The sequence below is a fragment of the Eleutherodactylus coqui genome, chromosome 10 (genome assembly GCF_035609145.1).
Source record: "Eleutherodactylus coqui strain aEleCoq1 chromosome 10, aEleCoq1.hap1, whole genome shotgun sequence".
In the NCBI taxonomy this organism is placed as follows: Eukaryota; Metazoa; Chordata; class Amphibia; order Anura; family Eleutherodactylidae; genus Eleutherodactylus; species Eleutherodactylus coqui.
The window spans coordinates 36,870,308-36,890,413 of NC_089846.1; the positions used below are offsets into that span (position 1 = coordinate 36,870,308).

Genomic DNA, 20,106 nt, shown 5'->3' on the forward strand with positions numbered 1-20,106 from the left:
TTTGGATTAAGTGTCAGATCAATTTTAGAAAAATCTCAGCGAATTCGGCCATGTGAACGAGGCCTTAGGGTACGTTCACACGGCGGAATCTACGCCGGATGTTTCAGCGCAGATTCTGCATCAAATCCTCTTAGACTTTCTGATATGTGAACATAACCTTGGGGTCAGAGCTTCGTTTCTCTTATGGAGCGCCAAACTGTCCCCAGCAGAGCTTACATCTGTAAATGTGAATTTCCCGAAGTAATGGGCACTAAGACGAGCTTCCCACGGGCGAAGAAAATCGTGCGACATTTGTCCATTACGAGATGCACGAAAATGAACCCCATTCTTTTCATTTGGGTTATACAATGAGCGATTTTTTTGCCTGCAGCGCGATGCAAGAAACAAGCGGCGGCACGTCCTATCTTGGAGCGTGCACTTGCATCGCATCTCCCATTGCCATCAATGGGGCCGGCGGCAGCATCGCATCATGTGCTAGGGGCACGCGGCGTGATTCGAGGTTTCCCTATTGAAAACAATGGGAGAAACTCCGGAGCAGAGGATCACTATTTCTCCGAAACGATGCAAGGTGGTTTTGATATAAAAACGCCTCATGTCCGCGGGAAAATTCCACATTGGCGAGCGTGAAATACTGATTTAAAAGCTGCAGGAACCCGACAGATGTCCTTTAAGATTTCTATAGAAGGCTGTGCAGTTACCTATGGCTTTACCATGCAATAAGAGAAGACGACAGTTTGTACCTGTTCTGTTCATGCAGGACATTGGGAAATTAAGCACCAAAAGATAGCACTTCCCCATAGTGTCCAAGGCCTCACACACAACCTCATTACAGATCCGTAATAAAGACCTCTAACAATTTATGGAGCCATACTGTACACTTCTGGGTTTCCAATTTTTGACACGGAAATACGCTTTTTTACCAGCTTTGCTTACAGAATCCACAAGAAAAAAAAGTGATTGCAAACAACACTGTATACTATTTTATGGAGGAATCCCTCCCCAAAAGCACTGACCAATAGAGATGAGCGAGCCTACTCGGTGAGGCAGTTACTCGAGCGAGCATCGCTCTTCTCGAGTAACTGCTTAGTGATCCGAGCAGGCTCGGCTGGGCTGCGGGTGGCGGGGGGAAGAGAGAGAGATCTTTCTCACTCTTCCTCCTGCTCCGCTCCCCCCGCAGCCCACCAGAGCCTGCTCGGATCACTAAGCAGTTACTCGAGAAGAGCGATGCTCGCTCGAGTAACTGCCCTACCGAGTAGGCTCGCTCATCTCTACTGACCACATTAACACACAGTGTTCTTACTTAACTGTAATACTGGTGCACATAAGCCAGTAGTGAGATATCAGAAAATAATACAAATATATATTTAAAGTAACCTCACAGATGTATAAGATATTAACTATAGCCAATAGCAAATATAAGCAAACAAAACACCTTTATAAAAAAAAAAAAAAATCAATGGACACCTTTGTGCATCAGAAATCAATACACACATATCTTATGAAGTCCAAAAACAAAGAACGAACTTATCCGTTTTTTTTGCAATGAGTTTTCCTTCTCATACATTTAGAGAGCCTCATAAATGGTGTAGAAGCTCTCTTATATTCAAGTTTCTGTCTTGGGGACGTTTCCAGCACTGATTAGCTAGTCATGAATGCACACAAGTTCGTCTTCCCCTTCACTCTTTCAGAGGCTGTGTAGCATAACCACACCCACTCAGTACTACACAGCTATATCTCTATCTAATCTTTAAGTAGCCGCTAGTCCCGCTCCCTCTCACTGCCAATAAGCACAGAAAATTACAGCCCTCTGTAATAGTAGATTTCTTTGCTCTGCTTTCCTCTACTAACCCCTGACATGGTCATACAGCCCTCTGTAATATTAGCTTTCTGTATTCTCTGTCCTCCTGATCTCCTCCACCATCTCCCAGCCTTGTTTTGTAGCTCAGAGAAAGAGGGATATCTCTCGCTCTCCCCCCGCATGGTGCTCATACAAATAGTCAGTTACTCGGAAAAAAACGAAGCTCGCTCGAGCATCAGCCTTAAACGAGCATGCTCGCTCATCTCTAAAATTAAGCATTCAGAAATTTTTTATGAAGGCCAATTACAAAAATTCTTCATTTCCAAAAACACACTGATAAATCGAAAAAAAAAAATAGCCCTTAAGAACTCAAATGAAACACTTTGTATTCTGCAGAGTTTTGTGAAGAACTTTACTCCATTATTAATAAGTGATTGTCCGGACATTGTGCCTGCAGATTTTAGCAAACATTACTTAGTGGTAATACAATTAGCGGAGCTGATACACACTGGCACTAGTTAATGTAATAATTATATTTAGTCGTCCGACCCTTTCTGTCTGGCACTAAACAAAGATAAAACTGTCTAGAACACAAATGTAGCAGTTTGTTTAAAAAAAAGTTCCACTTCCGGGTTTTGTCTGCAGTTCAGACATTTGTAGTTGTCCGTCTCCTATCTCCATTTTCAACAAATGGCCCGTTAATGTGTACGCCAATTGTTATGAAATGCTGTACTTAATGGGGGCTTCTTGCTGAACGTCTGCAGCCAAATGCAGTGTGCTGGTACACGGAGCAGCGCTCCTTATCCATAGAGTGTTATTATAGTTTGCTTCTAAAAATAACAGTCCCCTGTGAAATTGGCTTCCTCGGAAATTTCTTTCCTTTTAAGGCTGATGTTGCCCCACAGGCAAGTTTCTTCAGTGTTCTTTGGCAATAATATAACATCACGTAGAAATAAAATTAGATGAAAACCGCGTGGTCAACATTTTCACTGCATTATGGAATGTTAATTAGATACAAGAATACTTGGGATTCTGCAGAATACAACACTCCTGACCTGCAATGGCAGCAGACACCATATAATCTAGAGGATTACCCGTTGTGTCCACATAATGAGCAGATTTTGACTTTGGCCTAAATTAGTAACATTATGCAATGATGTGTTAACATACTCAGAAGCAAACAATAAGACTTGTTACCCCCGCGTACCTCTCCGGATATTTTCTCCTCTGTGCTGCAGATGTGCCAGCCGGCGCGCATACGCAGTGCAGAGAAGGTCGCGCTATTCATGACGCAGATCTTCAGCGATTTCTACGGCCTCATGTCCACGGGCTTAAAATCCGCAGCGTTTCTTCCGCACGTGGATCCGCGCGCCCATAGGGATGCACTGGACACCCGCAGGTAGCTAAATACCTGCGGATGTCATTTTTCCCGTCAGCCGCGGATGCGCGTGCGGGAAAAAAATGGACATGCTCCATTTTCGTGCGGGTCTCCCGCGGGGACAGCTCCCGCAGGCTTCTATTGAAGCCTATGGAAGACGTCCGGATCCGCGGGGGAGACCTGTGCCTGAATTAAAACTCACCTGCTCCGGACGATACGGTTCTTCCCTTCTTCGCGGACAGATTTTTTTTCTTCGGCCCGGCGGATGTGCCCAGCACATGCGCGCTGCACGCCGCCAGGCCGAAGAAAGAAGATCCGGCCGCAAAGGAAGGGAGATTCGCATCGTCCGGAGCAGGTGAATTTATTCTGATTTTTAGGCCTCATGTCCGCGTGGCAGGAGGGACCCGCTACGGATTCTACATGAAGAATCCGCGGCGGGCCTGATTTTCCCCGTGGACATGAGGCCTTAATTGACATTTCAGAATCGCCGCAGGTCGGACGGCTTCCATTGACTACAATGGAAGCAGTCAGTGTGAGTCCTGCACGGAAATAGAGCATGCTGTGATTCTTCATGCAAGTGATTTCCGCTCTTGTGTGTGATAGAATCACTTTACATTGTATGCTTTGGACGGACATTGCTGCAGAATCCGCAGCCAGACGCGGATTCTGCAGCAAAAATCTGCCCATGTGCATTGGGCCAAAATTGTACAAGCTGCTGAACAGGGAATTTTTGGGAACCACTAATACTTAGTAGTAACAACTGCCCTCCAATGCGTATAGTATAAGAATGATAACACTTTGTATTCAGAAGACGATTCTAGAAATACGTCTGTTTTAAGGCCGGCTGCACACAGGGGCGAGACGGATTCCACATGGGGATCCTGCAGTGGAATCCAGCTGGGATCCCGGATGGCAGATATTTGTACTTCCCGCTTTGTCACTAGTAAGTAAGCAGGCATTTAAATGGAGGCATCCGCGCATGCTACGACTTTTCCTCCACTCGCGGAATATGCTATTCATATCCGCGAGTGTGAAGGAAAAAGCGAAAGTCCATACCTTTCAATGCGTGCAATTTGCCGCGGATTCGGTAATGGGAATTCAGTCATGTAAAGCCAACCTAATTCTGGTCCCAGTGGAGTCAAAGCTTGTGGGAAAGCCATGACCGTTACCGTATATGACAGATCTGATTTCAAATATGTTTTTTGTATAATGAGGATCCAACAGGTTTCCATCAAGGTTTTAGTATTTTGGATGCTAAGAACAGTACTGCAAATTGTTATTTGTGCATTTTATTTCCTATTATTATTATAATAGTAAGGCCGCCTGCAGACGGCCGGGTCGGATCCGGCTGCGAGAATTCTCGCAGCAGGACCCGACCCGAGCCCCTGCAGAGACCAGCGCAGGCACTCACCTCTACCACGGCCCCGGCTCTTTCATGTGCCGGCTGCCAGGCAGCCGGCGCATGCGCGAGCGGAGCCGGCGGCCTGTAAGTGACGTTTCTGTACGGGGCTCTGCGAGCACCGCACAGAAATAGAGCATGCCGCGATTTGTTTGCCGCGTGGCCAAACCGCGGCCGTCTGCATAGGATTGCATTTGTTAACGCAATCCAATGGCAGCTTCCAGAGGCGGAAATCCCGCCACAGAATTTCCGCCCGTCTGCAGGCGGCCTAAGAGTAACTAAAAAAAATCATAAATCAATGTTACAAACAAAAAATTTATCACCAAAAAATGACTTTCGCCACTTATTAGCGACTTCTCATCACCCCTTCTGCACTGATTATTCTCTGAAATTACAAAATTTATACATCGGAGTCCGTACACTGAGAGATCAGATAATACTGCTGTCCATAGAAATCTATGGAGAGGAGATGGGAAGGAGGAGGAGGGAGGAGTTTCTGAAGGGAGAGAGAAGCAGAGAGAGAGACTCCTAGACACTACTGCTAAAGGGATCCCCACCCGAATATCATTGTAGACAGAGCAGGGCAGCTTTTCCAACAGTTCAGCAGCCCAGGTTGGTACAGCAGGTGCAGCTCCCTTTGAATTCAATGGGAGCTGTGCCTGAATTAAGGCCCATTTAGACACAGCGATTATCACTCAAAATTCGCTCAAAAGCTGTCTTTTGAGCGATAATCATTGTGTCTATATGTGCTCATCTTTCACTGTTCGGCCAAACAATGGTTTTCAGTTCTGCTTGAAAATCATCATTCTGCAGAGCAGCTGATAAGCAGGACCGCACGCTGTGTTCTGCCTGGGGAGAGCTGATTACAGCCGATAACATTGTATCAGCTGTTCTCAGCTGTCAGCCCTGCAGCAGATCAAAGTGAAAGTAATCAGGAAACAGCAGGCGGTCTGTTCCATAATTACAGCTCTTGGCGGCACACACACTGCTACTTTGTACTAATAGACATTAGTGCTAAGTAGTAGCTTATGCAAAATGATCGCTCAAAAGCCATCTTTTGAGCGATCATCTTTGCAGTGGAAATGCACCCTTAAGGCCCATTTAGACACAACGATAATTGCTCAAAAGATGTCGCTCAAGCGACTTTTGAGCGATCATCGTTGTGTCATTTACAGTGCAAGATGATCGCTCAAGATGAGCGATCACATTGCACTGCCAGCGGAGGATGCAGAAGACAAGCCGGGTGTCCTCGCTTGCCTTCTGCATAGAGCTGTTCCCCAGCTCCAGCTGTTATACAGCAGAGCGGGATGTCCCCACTTGTCTTCTGCCTCCAGATGTTTTCTACACGTAGAGCCCGGCTGTCATACAGGCGAGCTCTCCGTGCCAGGTATGGAGAACAGAGCTGGATCGCCCTGTTCTTAATAACCAGCCTGTTATCAGCTGTATCCCGCTGTGAATCCCTGATAAGGCTCATAGTCCTCTTTCAGAACGCTGAAAGACGACGACGAGCGACAGCTTAACGAAAACTGCATGATGTCAGTGCAATTACACACAACCATTATCGCTCAAAAGACGGCTTTTGTGCGAATTTTGAGCGATAATTGTTGTGTCTAAATGCACCCTTACCCAACCAGACCGACGTACTACAGACAGTAGTCTGCTTCCGGCTCTATCTGAAATGACAGCTGATCCCGATTGGCGGAATCCTGTTGATCAACTACTCAGGAAGTTTAAGTAAAACTAAGAATTAGATGTTCAGCCTGCAGGAGGGGGAAAAAAAACACAAAAAAAGGATACAAGTCATATAATGGCCAGAAATAGTATTATTTCTCATGTACAAATACGGCAGCTTATTCTGAAAATTCATCTGAAACTTTACTTACGGGAGATTTTCTTCCACATCTATTATATTAAGAGGTTTTGATTTTTTTCCCACTGCCATGACATTATACTATACACTTGTAAAGAGTTATATATGGAAGTGAACTCAATTCTTTTATTTTTTCTAAAAAGTAACAAATTCACAATTCTACATCAATCAGGTGATTTTTCTGCGATTTGAATATTTAGAAATGTTAGTAATTCATTAAATATGTGTAGAGAAGTTTTTTCTTAAAAAGATAAAAGAAAAAAAACAACTTTAGAACCAATTGTGCATTGTTGCCCAGACTACTTAATGCATCCAATGGTTTCAGAACAAAACTGTTAACACATTCATTGGTATCTCTACGTCCAGGGAGGAGTTTATATGTGCGCGTTCTACTCTAGTGCTTACTACTCACACCAGCATACTCACATGTGAAGGTTTTTTCAGTATGATTCCTGTAATAAAAACATCCATTGTACTTTTAAACATTTACAGTAAATACACCGCCTGTGAATAAAGCCCTATCCGTGTTCCTGGACTGATCCACAACAACCAAAAATGAACAAAAACACAATTAAAAGGTCTATTATTTACAATGTTGGCTGCAGCTCAGAGAAATAGAAACGGTGCACAATAGAAACAGATTGCATCAGTGGGACTATTTTTTTAACATTATGACTAACTAGGTAACTAATTAAAAAGTATAAAATCTAGAGATGAGCGAGCGTACTCGCTAGGGCAAACTACTCAAACTACTCGAGCAACTCACCGCTCTCCCCCGCGCTGGCACCCGAATCTTTAGAGACGAGCGGGCAGGTACTCACGTAAGGCACTACTCGCTCGTCTCTAATAAAATCCCTTTACTTTATATTTATATGACCTGAATTATACAATAAAGCTTGAAACAAAATAATGGGTCTGGACATGCCATGAAATGGTTAACGAAGAACGCAGAGTTAATAGCTGTCTACAAATATCTGAAGGGCTGTCACAGTGCAGAGGGATCAGCCCTATTCTCATCTGTACAAGGAAAGACTAGGAGCAATGGGATGAAACTGAAAGGGAGGAGACACAAATTAGATAATAGAAAAAAACTTTGACAGTGAGGGTGATTAATGAGTGGAACAGGTTGCCACAGGAAGTGGCGAGCTCTCCTTTAATGGAAGTGTTCAAACAAAGGCTGGACAAATATCTGGGATGATTTAGTGATCGTGCACTGAGCAGGGGGTTGGACTCGATGACCTTGGAGGTCCCTTCCAACTCTACCATTCTATGACCACTACTTTTACCTGACAGATCCAACTGACTTGCAACTGGGTTTGTTGGGTTCTGTCAAATTTTAGTGGGAAAAAAAACAACAACAAGCAACGCTATTTTTCTACTCATACATGATGGAATTGACAACACAGGGTTCAAGTCGACGGAATGAGAATACTCAGCACATTAGGGCCACTCCAGTTAAGTTTTTTTCATCAATGATGCAGCTAATCCCCCAGTATATGTAAGTGACCTAATGTTACCTTGATTACATATTCCTTTCTATTTGAAACCCCTGGCCTCTTTTTCCTAAGATGGTCATGTGATCTCAATTTTGAGCAATTTAAATCAAACTGACAGACACCTCTATTTCTCCAAGTGAAGATCTACAGCAAAACCGGTAGCCAAGAATTCAGTCAGTCAATCACAGGGAAATAGAAGAAAGGAAAACCAGTTCATGAAGTAAAATTAAAACCTATAGTTTATGATATGCATTAAAATCAATCATTCTCTAAATCCTATGATCATTCTATAAAACCGTTCCCTCACTTACGGAGCACCCGCCCCTAAAGGGGTGACCCTGTGCAGGAACCTGATTCTGGTATACCCTATAAGACCATGACAAACTATAACCAGGGACGAAAATATGAAAATAGAGGGGAACTACTGATGGCACTCCAATCCTATACGATCGTTAGGCATTTTGGGTATCCAAAAAAAAAACCACCACCAATAAATTAAGACTCCATAAATTAGAGATTATGCCATAAACATCAATCCATTATAAATTACTATGATACACAGTATTCCTTTTTATAAACTGGGATAAGGCATCATCACTCAGTGAACGGAGGTGCAGCGGGCTGGGGATCGCCTCCGGCCACCAACCTCCATTCACAATAAGGGGGCTGTCATTCATAGATGGACGATAGGCTGTTTTCACAGGCCAATTGTCGTTGGATTTTTATGCTTGCTGAAACTGGACGACAAACTAATAAGCTTTCGTCATTCAGTGGCCGACGGCATTTATACTGAGAGATCATCATTTAGATCCAGCGAGAATACGAATGCCTATTGTTCAGTGTAAAAGGGCCTTAATGCATCACAGGATTAATTTAAAAGTGGCAGTAAAAAAATATCACTATAATGATGATGCCTGATAAGCATCAGACAGGAGGCTGCACTGCATGGCAGTGACTGCAATACACAAAGGAGCCCTCCGCCACAGTGTAACAAGCAATCAGGTGAGGCAAGCATGGAAAATTGTATTTTTTGCTGAAGTGGCCCTTTAAAGGGCATATATAATGTGTTCCCCCAATGCATCAAAAATAAGAAGCAACATTGCATATAGTCTTGGTTGGTTAAGAATCCTACTGTTTTGTAAACACAACTCTTATGAAGACCTATGTGACGCCACAGTTACACACTTCTGCAAACTCTGTGTGGTTGTAACCCTGCGGTTACACTTCCTTCCAGTCTGTATGTTAGCAAGAACTTGGGGACAATTGGCATTTTAGTGGAAGTGGAGGACAAATACAATGCAAATGCTGAGTATAGAAATGATTTGATTGCAGTCTATAACCATGGGAACATACAGATGTGCCTAGAGGCTGTAAACCCCAAACGAGGAGGAGAGTTTTCATTAAGTTCATTTAAAAAGTTGCTTAATTTCTTATTTTAGATACACTGGAGCAATTAAAAATGGTAGCAAGGGGAATATACCAGGGCAAATGTAGCAGTTTATGCTCGGCATCGCGAACATACAAAAGTACGGTAGGGCCCGACAGAAGTCTACAGTTGTTGTATTACGGCTCCATACAAATCAGAGGTTGTGTGGAGCCATGATACAGCCATGCGCATGAGCCATTTAAGCGTACCTAACTTGTCAGATCATTTTTAAGAATACACTGCCATTACTTTTGGCCATTATATGACTCGTGTTCTGCATTTATCACTAGTTTTGCTCTCTGCAGGCTGTATATCCAATTTTCAGTTCTCTCAAAACTGGTGGGAGCAGCCTGGCTGCTGTGCTGTGTTCTATAGACTGTACATCAAGAACGGCAGATTCTGCTGCCTGTCTGTAGTACACACGGAGACAGATCATCATCATGTAGCAGTCCAGTAAGAGTGAGCGACGCAATGCGATTTCTGCAACTAAAACACAGTAAAAAGTGACTTACCATTAGGCCAACTTCACACTGGTGAGGGCGATATGGGGCCGAGAATCATGGCCCCATATTGCACTCCCCACTATGTGAATTCTCCGCAGATGTGGGACGTTTTCATGTCAAAACAGTCTCGCATTTCTTCAGGGAAGAAGCTAGCAGTCATGGCGGAGGATTGCGGAATTTCTCCCATTGTTTTCAATGGGAGACCTCGCATCTTGTGCACTTAGCATGTGTTGCAATGCTGCAGAGGGCCCCATTGAAAACAAAGGGAAACATCTGCCAATGCACCAAAGCAGGTGAAAGCCGCGTGGGAGGATCACAATTGCACTAAAGTGACGGGAGGCGTTTTTAACACAAAAACAACCCGCTTCTGCGGATACATCGCACGTTTCCGAGCGTGATATCAGGCTGAGTTTCACAGTCCGATATCGTGCCTGGCGGTGTGAAACTAGCCTTAGTTTACAGGCAGCGTCTGAGTCTCTCCTTTCCTACACCTCCCTCCCCTCTGCTATCTATACATTCCAATGAGCACCTCTTGTTAATTTGAATGCAGCACTAGACCGCAAACTAGAAGGAAGGGAATCTCCTAGTGACCAGCACTTTAAAGTGATTTTTCAGCACAAAATAATACATTCCCGGTTAACCCTGTATATATTTAGAGTCCGAGGCAGCCAATAAAAGAAGGGAGTGTCTAGTCTAATACACAAAGGAAGACTTTTGACAACAGTTATTTGTTGTTAAATGGAACATGTGACAAGAGAAAGAAATCTTATATAACCTATACTGTAGGCCTTAAATTTAGATTTCCATTTTTGATGGAAATGCTCCTTTAAGACATTCGGACAGATTTCCTACGGCAATTAGGCCAGAATTCAAGTGCAAATTGTGCCAAATTAAAAAAAAACTGTTGTGCCCGCCATGCAAAAAAAATTGTTAGGTGTTTTACCTAAACACATTTTAAAAGTGTGTTTAAAAAAGGGGGTGTGGCTACATGAAGTCTCGATAGGCGCCAAATTACCGATATGCTCCATAATTATGGCACAAAATTCTAGTATATAGTAAGCCTAGAGGTGTAAGGAGGAGAAAAGTGTCTAGCCGGTCAGGCAAGATGCACAACTCAATTTGCACCACTGCGATAAATGTGGCGCATATCCTACCAGTCTCCTCTAGATTTAAGCTTTATTTCAGCCAGTATTAATAAATCTGCCCTATTGCGTTCTCCTCTTCAAAGTATTTGTATTCATTATATCAAGATTAACCCTTTTCAATCCACTTTCTGACATCTAAAGACATTCTGATTGAAGCCTGTACAGCTCTTATGTCAGAAGACGTCCAACAGGGTATTCTTACTGTATATTACTGGCTGCTCTGTTGTCGGGGGGGCCTTTTCAGCATGTCACATACCGCAGTACTGGCTCTAGCCAGAAGATGGCGCCATTGTATAATGGCATAAAGAGAAAGCCCCCTAGGAAACTCTGAATCCAAAATTGGATTGCAAAGGGTTAACCCTCATGAGAATAGATAAAACCATTGTATTGAGCTGCAGAGAATTTATCGGAGACACAGACACAAAGTTTTAAAGTTCGGTCCTAGTGACGAAGGCTGGACAAGCATCGGGCCTCATTACTGTAGATGCAAAGTTTCACAAATTAAGGATTCAATAAGAGACTAATTTCCATTTTCTTTTTGCTTTGCATTTTATATAGTTTTCAGTCTAAACAATACATTCATTTTAGTAATGGACATCACAGCTTTAACAGTTTTGCTGCCAGGAGAACTTGCGAGGCAAAAATCATATGAGACTGCGCAGGCTATGACCTTCCAAGCGTGTGCCGCACTACTACTCCCAACATGAAACGGTCAGGAAGTGGTACAGCAAATCCCCGATGAGTCACAACATGCTGTTAGTCCCATTTAAAGCATACCTGGTGTCTAGATACAACGGAGGCTATACTATATAATTCAAGAGCCCGTCAATCTACTAGGACGCCATACATGACGATAACGATAGACTTCATACACATCAGGGTCGTTGCTCGCTCCTAGTAGACTGAGGAGTTATATACTGGTTCAGCCCACCAATAGACTCTCCAAAACGTAGGTACCAGACAGACTTTCAAAGGGTAGAAAAACATCTTTGTCTGACCGCCCCAACATACAACTATTACAAACACGTTAAGCAAAAACATTCTTAAATTACACTTAAAAAAATTCCAGTGGTCAACAGTTTAAATATCAATAATATATTATTTTCTTCCACTTTAGAAAAATATTGCATTAAATTTGTTTGGAACCAAACGACCCTACGCATGTACTAAAATAAAGATGCAAATATAGTAAAACAGACAGGCTCGGTGTGATGAGTTTCCTAGGGGTCCTGAAGTTTGATTAAAGAGCTTACGCGGCTCTGCCGAGTTTCATTTCGCGTCAAAGCAAAGTATAATCCATTGTGATAACAACGAGATCAAAGCCTGAGTGGAAATCCAAATATTAGGCTCCATAAGTGGCGCTGTTTAGAGACAATTAGAGACATAGTACACAGACCGCTCGCCAGTAATGTTTCCATTCATGAGTCCAAAAGGCGTTGATGCATCTCCAAGATCGTCGAACTTGTTACATACTCGTAGACCAAGAACTGGCAAAAATCATAAAAAACGATTAGATCCTTAGAGCTGGATCTTACGTGGAAATGTAGGAGCACATCAGAAAAGAACAAACTATCAAGAGCCACAAGCTCCAGTAAGATTAGTACACAACTTATTGCAGCTACATGTTGGGTCCACAATGGGACTAAAGCACTAGATATAATCTGGCATCACTGATGCGGTTCCGATGCTCCTGTTGGAGGTCAATAATCTATAATACAGTCAACACGTTTCCTAATGCTAGTGTACTAACATGTTTTCACTTTACAGTCAAGGTATAAAATGGTTTGGGGGATATTCAAGGATTGCAGTCCGTCGTGGGTCTCTTTGCGGTAGTACCGGTACCATCGTGAGCTTCTCCTTGCCTGGAACAGGAAGCGCAAACGGCCCCAGAAAGGCGCTTTAAACCTTTCTGGAAAACACTGTTGGACATGCTGTAGATGACACAGTTGCAGAAACTGTTGCTGATGGCCAACCAGGTTGTCAGAAAGGAGGCAGTCTGATTGGCGTAGACCCTAGAGCTCTCCAGGAGGAAGTAGATGATATAGGGCAACCAGAGGATGTAGAAGACGCTGGTGATGCGGAAAAGAACGGTTGCGTAGCGCTTCTCCGGACTAGGCTGTTCCTGGGTAGTTTCGCAGTCAGTGGTGCTAAACCGTACGCGCCTGTCATTTATCTCCTTGTTGTGCTGCTGGCAGATGCGAAAAATATTGAAGTAAGTGAAACAAACAGTTGTAGCCGCCGGGGCGTATAGCATCACCACAATAAAGGAAGTGAAATATTGACTGGTGTGCCACGAGTCGGCACATGACTGAAATACATCTCCGTGGTACCCTGGTTTTCCCCACCCTAAAAACGATGGCAGGAAAATAGCACACGAGTAGATCCAGAGCAAGAGGATGCAAAACCGTAGACGACATGCAGTGACTAATGTGTTGTACGTGAGCGGTTTGGTTATGGCGATGTACCGGTCGACGCTGATACAAGCCAACGAGGTCATGGAGACGCTTTTCAGGACGGACACCACATACCCAAACATTTTACATACGATCCGTTCTGGAAGCAAGTCAGTGCGATGCAGCAACGTGAAGGATGGTACCAAGCAGCTAACTCCAACCAAAAGGTCGGCGTAGGCCATGGTCTGGATGAAGTAACTCGTGGTGTGATGGTTCAGCAGGGGGGCACAATGGAAGACGAAAATCACTATCAAATTGCCGGAGATGATGAGAACAGTCAGAAAGATGATGATCCCCACTTCCAAGAGGCAAACGGGAATGGCTTCATGAGATCCCACACCCAAAAGGCAAAATAGACTGCTGAGGTTGCTGTTAGTTCCTTCGAAGGAAGAGTTCATTTTTAGATCTCCGAAGATCTCCGAATCATGCCTGCGTCTCTGCTGTCCTTCAACGAAACCCACCGTGTCTCCTGCTGGAAGTCCGGCTGTGCTGCGTCTGCAATGTGGACTCCCTTTAACTTCAGTGAAGAATAAAGCTGTGCCAATTTCCTGCCATGTTAGAAAGAGAGGAGAAAAAGCTCGGGAAAGGAGCTTGGGACAAAAAGGTGCAGTCATCAGGAAGCTGGGGTCATGTGGGTTCTCTGTCCTCTATCCGAGGCAATCCCACTCCATCATTATGCTTCCACACAAGACATCAGAGCAGCTGAGAGGAGAGAATGGGACAATGTTTGTACATTATCCAGCCCATCACTGCATATTTCACACTTTCTGCATCCCTCCGCTTAGTGAAAACCCCCATCCAACCCATCTAGGCATAAAATAGCTGTACTACAATCCTCGGAGTGCGCGTATCTGCAGCTATAGGCAGCACAAGCGACATTAAGAATAGGAAATTGCCAATTAATTAAATTTAAAGCACGCCGTCTGCATTCTCCTGGTGACATCTAGGAGCCCTCCGCTCTGCATCTGCAGCCCTGCGCCGTTATCCTCTGCAGCTCTATTCTAGGACACAGAATAAAGGACACCTGATTGTATAGGACACATGCTGCCGGCACTAATACTGCCTCGTAGCTCGGCATCAATACTAATCCGATACCTAGATTCACTTCTAAAGACATCCAGTCCTATGTAAATTGGAGTCCTAATCGGACTGTACATGTAAATATTATTAATACTAAATAAGTGTAAAAAATATATATATAATAAGAATTCTAACCAAACCCCATATTCCCCCAGATTATTTACCTGCTTCTGCACATAAGTCACAGGCTGTGTAGAAGTCCCGCAGAAGGACTGCAGCTCACTTTGCAGCAGAATGGAGAAAATGTCTTTGTGAGTGTGGTCCTCTGCAAACCCTCCTCTCCTCCTCCCTCTCATGCATTGCCAAGATCAGCCAGGATCCCAGACATAGGGACTGCAGGCACAGGGGAGGCATATGTGCAGCTAGCGGAATATCTTCCAGATCTACCTGTATGATCAGACCGCAGGAATCTGACAAAGCTTGTTATGCTCAGGATAAAAGGTCATTGCAGAAGGCACGACTGAACGCTCAGACGTACACGATATTTACTACGGAGCGAGATTCTAGATAGAAATGGGACAGCAACACCTAAAAGGATTGGAAAACGCTTGGAAATATCCGCTCTAATTTATACCCTCTTTGTATATGGGATGAAAATTGAAAAAAATGTATTTCACGATATACAAAGAAGAAAACATAAAATGTGCTTACAAAGTACGAAAACGTAAAAGGACTGTAATTACAGAACCGACGGCACGCTACAATACTGTATGGCGGAATAGATCATCTCAGGAGAACATATAAACCCATGTACATCGGGAATGAAGTAAAGACGGCACGAAACAGTCAATAGGAGATACATACGGCTACTTCCCAATTGTATCACTTTCTGCAAAGTTTGGTCACAATATCCAGTTTGCTGCTCAGTGGCTCATTCTGTGTTCCCCGACTGTAGGAGACTTGTCCCTCGGGATAAAGGAATGTTGGGCAACAACCCCTGTGGGAACTGGAATGGCAGCATAGAACCCGCAGCTTTCCCAGAAACAGATACATCGTAACATAGTTGTAAGTCTGAGAAAAGACACCTGTCCATCCGGTTCACTAATGTGTATTTACACAGGCAGATTCTGTGCATTGCGATATGTACAGAGATCGCACGGGAAACGAAGCCATTGTTTTAAAAGGCTATATTTACATAGGCGACTTCTCTCTCGCATCATGTTCTAATTTGGGGGGATTCTGTTGAGGAATTGCCTATTATTTCATATGGGAGGCAAAAAAAAAAACCTACACTCATGTACAAAAGCGATTTTCACACGAGTCCGATTTTGTATTTTTTACTATTAACCCTTTCCAATCCAATGTCGGGCCTGTCCCGACATCATAATTTCCCTCCACAGCTCCGATGTCGGGACAGGCCCGACACTGCAGTGCAGGAGTGCATCTGCACCCGATCATCAGACACATCGGGTGCAGATACACTCCTGCACTGATCATCAACAAGGACCCTCGAGGAGAAGGCAGAAAGGGTTTTTAACCCTTTCTGCCTTCTCCTTTACACATTACACAGCGCTCAATTAGCGCTATGTTATGCAGGAGATTCTGCCCGGTGATCATGTGACCGCCGGTGTTACCTGACCCCCAGCGGTCACATGAACGCCGAGTCGGGAGCCTGCACCGTGGGGGGGGACCTGCTTACCTGTCCGGCGTCTTCCGCATTCTCCCTTCTGCCTCCTGGCCCGGCGATCATGTGATCGCTGGGTGCCACCTGACCCCAGCGGTCACATGATCACCGAGGCAGAAGGGAGAATGCGGAAGACGCTGGGCAGGTAAGCAGGTCCCTCCACGGTGCGATGAGCACCTGCACCCTCCTGAACTCTGTCAGTTCGGGAGGGTGCAGGGAAAATTTATTTTTTCTCATCCATTCTCCCCGGCTCCGATTTATTTGGAGCTGGGGAGAATGGATGAAAAAAAATAAATGGATTGGAAAGGGTTAAAGCTATGTGTGATTTTCACAATTGTATGTGCATTTTTCTCACAAAACTTAGAACACTCGCAGGAAAAAAAAACGCAGATTTAAGAGTGCGATATCAGTCAGTTTCATGGACCAATATTGCAGTTGCCATTATAAATTAATCCTCCAGTTCTCCTGTATATAATGCCATGACATATGTGTGTATTGTATAACGTATGCTTATGCAAGAATGGTGAAAACAAAAACCCATTTGTAGCCATTTATGTTTTTCCTCCCTTAGGCTAGATTCAGACGAACGTATATCGGCTCAGTTTTCACGCCAAGCCGATATACAGTGTCCTCATCTGCAGGGGGGGGGGGGGGGGGGGAGGATGGAAGAGCCAGGAGCAGGAACTGAGCTCCCACCCCCTCTCTGCCCCTCTGCACTATTTGCAATGAAAAGAGGCTGGACGGGGGCAGGGCTAAGTTTCGAGAATTAGCCCCGCCCCGTCCCGTCCCGCCTCTCCCCATTGCAAATAGGGCAGGCGGGTGGAGAGGAGGCAGAGAGGGGGCGGGAGCTCAGAGCACTGCTCCCGCCTCTTCCAGCCTCCTCCCCCTGAAGAGAGACGACGTATATCGGCTGGGCGTGAAAACCCAGCCGATATACGTTCGTCTGAATCCAGCCTTAGCTTCAGCCGCAGCCTCCGTATGAGAAGGATAACCATCCATGTACAGGAATATTTTTTAGTACGCAAGATTGGATGAAAGGGACGCACTTTTTTAGGGGGAGTGCAGCTTTTTATTTTTAACATTTTTTAAAAATGTTCACATTTCATTTACTAAATGTAAACATTTTTCTGTACACATTTTATTTATTAACACTATGGGGACGCAGGTTAGCAGGCGTGTCTGTGTTCCCTTCTATCCCCACATACAGACCACTGGTACCAGTCACAGATATACAAAGAGGATGCACGTTCTCTTTGCATGCCTGCAAGCCCAGATATGCAGAGGGAATCTCTGTGATGTCATTACTGATGCCACAGGCAATCCCTAGCCACCATCCAAATGAGGAAGGGGCGTTACTGTGACAGCTGATTCAATCTGTGCCGCAGGGACCTGCCGATCATGGCGTTCCGCAGCATGGGATGGGTTAAACAAACTGTTTCTGATTCAAGTGCCCTTATCAGGACCTGAACTAATCAGGTCCCAGCATCGTCGTCACCCGGATCAGAGGATCTGATAGTTACAGTCATAGCTGGAACTTCTTTGAAGCAGGAAGGCGGCCATGGCTGAGCAGAAGAGGACCATGGGTGTGGCGGTTGCCTGGAGAGCGATTTCTACAGAACTTCATCATCCCAGCAGTGAAGTTTGGGGGCCGTTCTGTTATGGTTTGGGGTGTTTCCGCTGGGAAGAACTAGGGACATTAGTTATAGTGAAGTCCACCCTCAACACCAATGGGTATGGAGACATTCCAGACAATGTGGCATCACCTATCCAGTGGTAATACTTCGGTACAGCTCTGTCTCTACCAACATGACTGAGCTCCATGTCATACAGCACGCAAACTTTATTGGCCAGCCCAAAGTCCAGACCTCAATCCCATTGAGCATCTTTGGGAAGAAATAGAATGCTGCATCCATGCATGTCCAATACGCCCATCATCCCCTATATCCATATCTGAAGCTTTCCTCAATAGGAACATCTATAGGAATGCAATGGAAAGCAGCCTGGGGGGGGGGGGGGTGTTACTGCAGTCATTTAGGCCAAAGGCAGCCCAACACTATATTGGCAAATGTGAATACAATCGAATTTCATCACCTTCTGTGTGCGTCCCAATACTTTTTTCAATATAGTATAGAAACATGGTAGCACAAAACGCTCAGCCGTTTCCTTACTTCTGACCGCCCTGACATTCAGAAGGGAAATCTCATTTCTGCCATTATAGGCCCTATTAATGTAAAGGGCACCAATATAAATGCAGTACAGATAAACGGCTTTGGCTGTACAGTATGGAGGGCGCCTGGTTGCTGGATTTTCTGCAATTACATTAATAGTTTAAAAAATATATTTTTAATAGAAAACAAAATCATCTTTATTAATTTGGCAAGTAAATATCAAGCAGACATTTGTGGATAATGTCCTCACATCACTGCCAGAAGAGGCTGACAATCCAAATTCATACAAATGATCACTCAAAGGATCACACAGATAGACTAGGGCCAGCGGTATCAGGAGCCAATTAATGTGCCAGAGTCAACTGTGGGAGGAAATCCGATGGGAGGAAGCCGGCGTGAGCACAGAAAACATGCAAAATATGGACTAGAACAGAGAGATGGAAAGCGCTAAGTGATGTCAGCGAGCTTGGCCATTAATACCACCAACAGGGGGCTAATATGCAGTGCAAGAACAACATAAAAGCTGCTGGATGTGAAGGGCAGGAGTGTACTGTACATCACCACGACCCAACATCACATCACAAAGTATGGAAGGCTGAAAAAAGACAGATGTCCATCCAGTACAGCCTATTACCCCCCCAATGTTGATCCAGAAGAAGGCAAAAAAAAAACAAACAATGAGGTAGAAGCCAATTTTCCTCATTTAAGGGTAAAACATTCCTTCCCAGCTCCAATCTAGCAATCAGAATAATCCCGGGATCACGGACCCTCCTAATCAGTGACTAGAACACGTAATACTGCAAAGCTCAAGAGGTCCCCTCAAACGCTTTTATCGGATTTGTCATCACCGCGCCCTAGATTCAATAAAAGCACTGGATATCAAAAAAACAATATATCATCATAGCCCACATCGAAGGAAAAGATCTGTACGGACAGGCTATTTTGGGCTTGTTCCCCCTCATCAGTAAGTTACTGGCTGCTGGATGAGAGGTCTATAACTTGGGTTGGAAGTTTCTCCTTAGGGAGGGCACCTAGTGTGAGGAGACCTATAGGGTCATGCACGCTCCTTCGCGAAATGTATGCAAATGAGAAGATGGAACAATGCCTCCATATCGCCACCTATTGGATGGCAGCCACTACGTTGTTTAGTTTTTTCAACAGATTGTTAAGAGGTCACATGGTTTTGCTAGAAAACAGCAGTTTCCCACAGAAAAAAAAATACAAGCAGCTGATTGTAATGGCAAAATTGTGCAGCTACTTGATTTCAGATGTGATTATCCGTCGCACCACAGCCACATCAGTGCCACACCACGTGTTTCTACCCTAACAAGTCCAGCTGTCGCCCATCAATTAGCGGTGATCAACATGCACTGAAAACAGATAACCGTAGATGTCATTTGTCAACATATGCATACCCACTGATCAAATACACGGTAATGAGATCCATCCTACAGATATTCCAATAGTATCACTCCACCGTTTGCTGTTACCGGTGCTCAATTAGAAGGATGCGCTAATCAGCAAGTGATACGGCTTCAGCACCAAAATGTGAACACAGCCCGAATCACTATACCATATGCAAATCTTCATTAATTGCCTGGAGAAACAATGTAACTGCTGCCCGTATTGCTGAGGATTGGACAAGTGAAGAAGAAAAAAAAACGGTGGTGGGGCTTAGCTGACGTACATAATCAAAAAGACAGGCCTACAATTACGTTATCTCAATCCCAATTAATTTGTGCAGAAGAAAATTAATCAAACTATTA

General features: G+C 44.4%; 2 protein-coding genes across 3 annotated transcripts in view; both read right to left on the reverse strand.

The window, feature by feature from the left end:
- RABGAP1 (RAB GTPase activating protein 1) overlaps positions 1 to 20,106 on the reverse strand; it is a 142,603-nt gene that overhangs the window by 58,005 nt on the left and 64,492 nt on the right. The window lies entirely within an intron of this gene.
- LOC136580332 (probable G-protein coupled receptor 21) lies at positions 11,564 to 14,526 on the reverse strand. Its single transcript, XM_066580811.1, has one exon. The coding sequence runs from the start codon at positions 14,080 to 14,082 to the stop codon at positions 12,811 to 12,813; it is 1,272 nt and encodes a 423-aa protein (XP_066436908.1). The 5' UTR covers positions 14,083 to 14,526; the 3' UTR covers positions 11,564 to 12,810.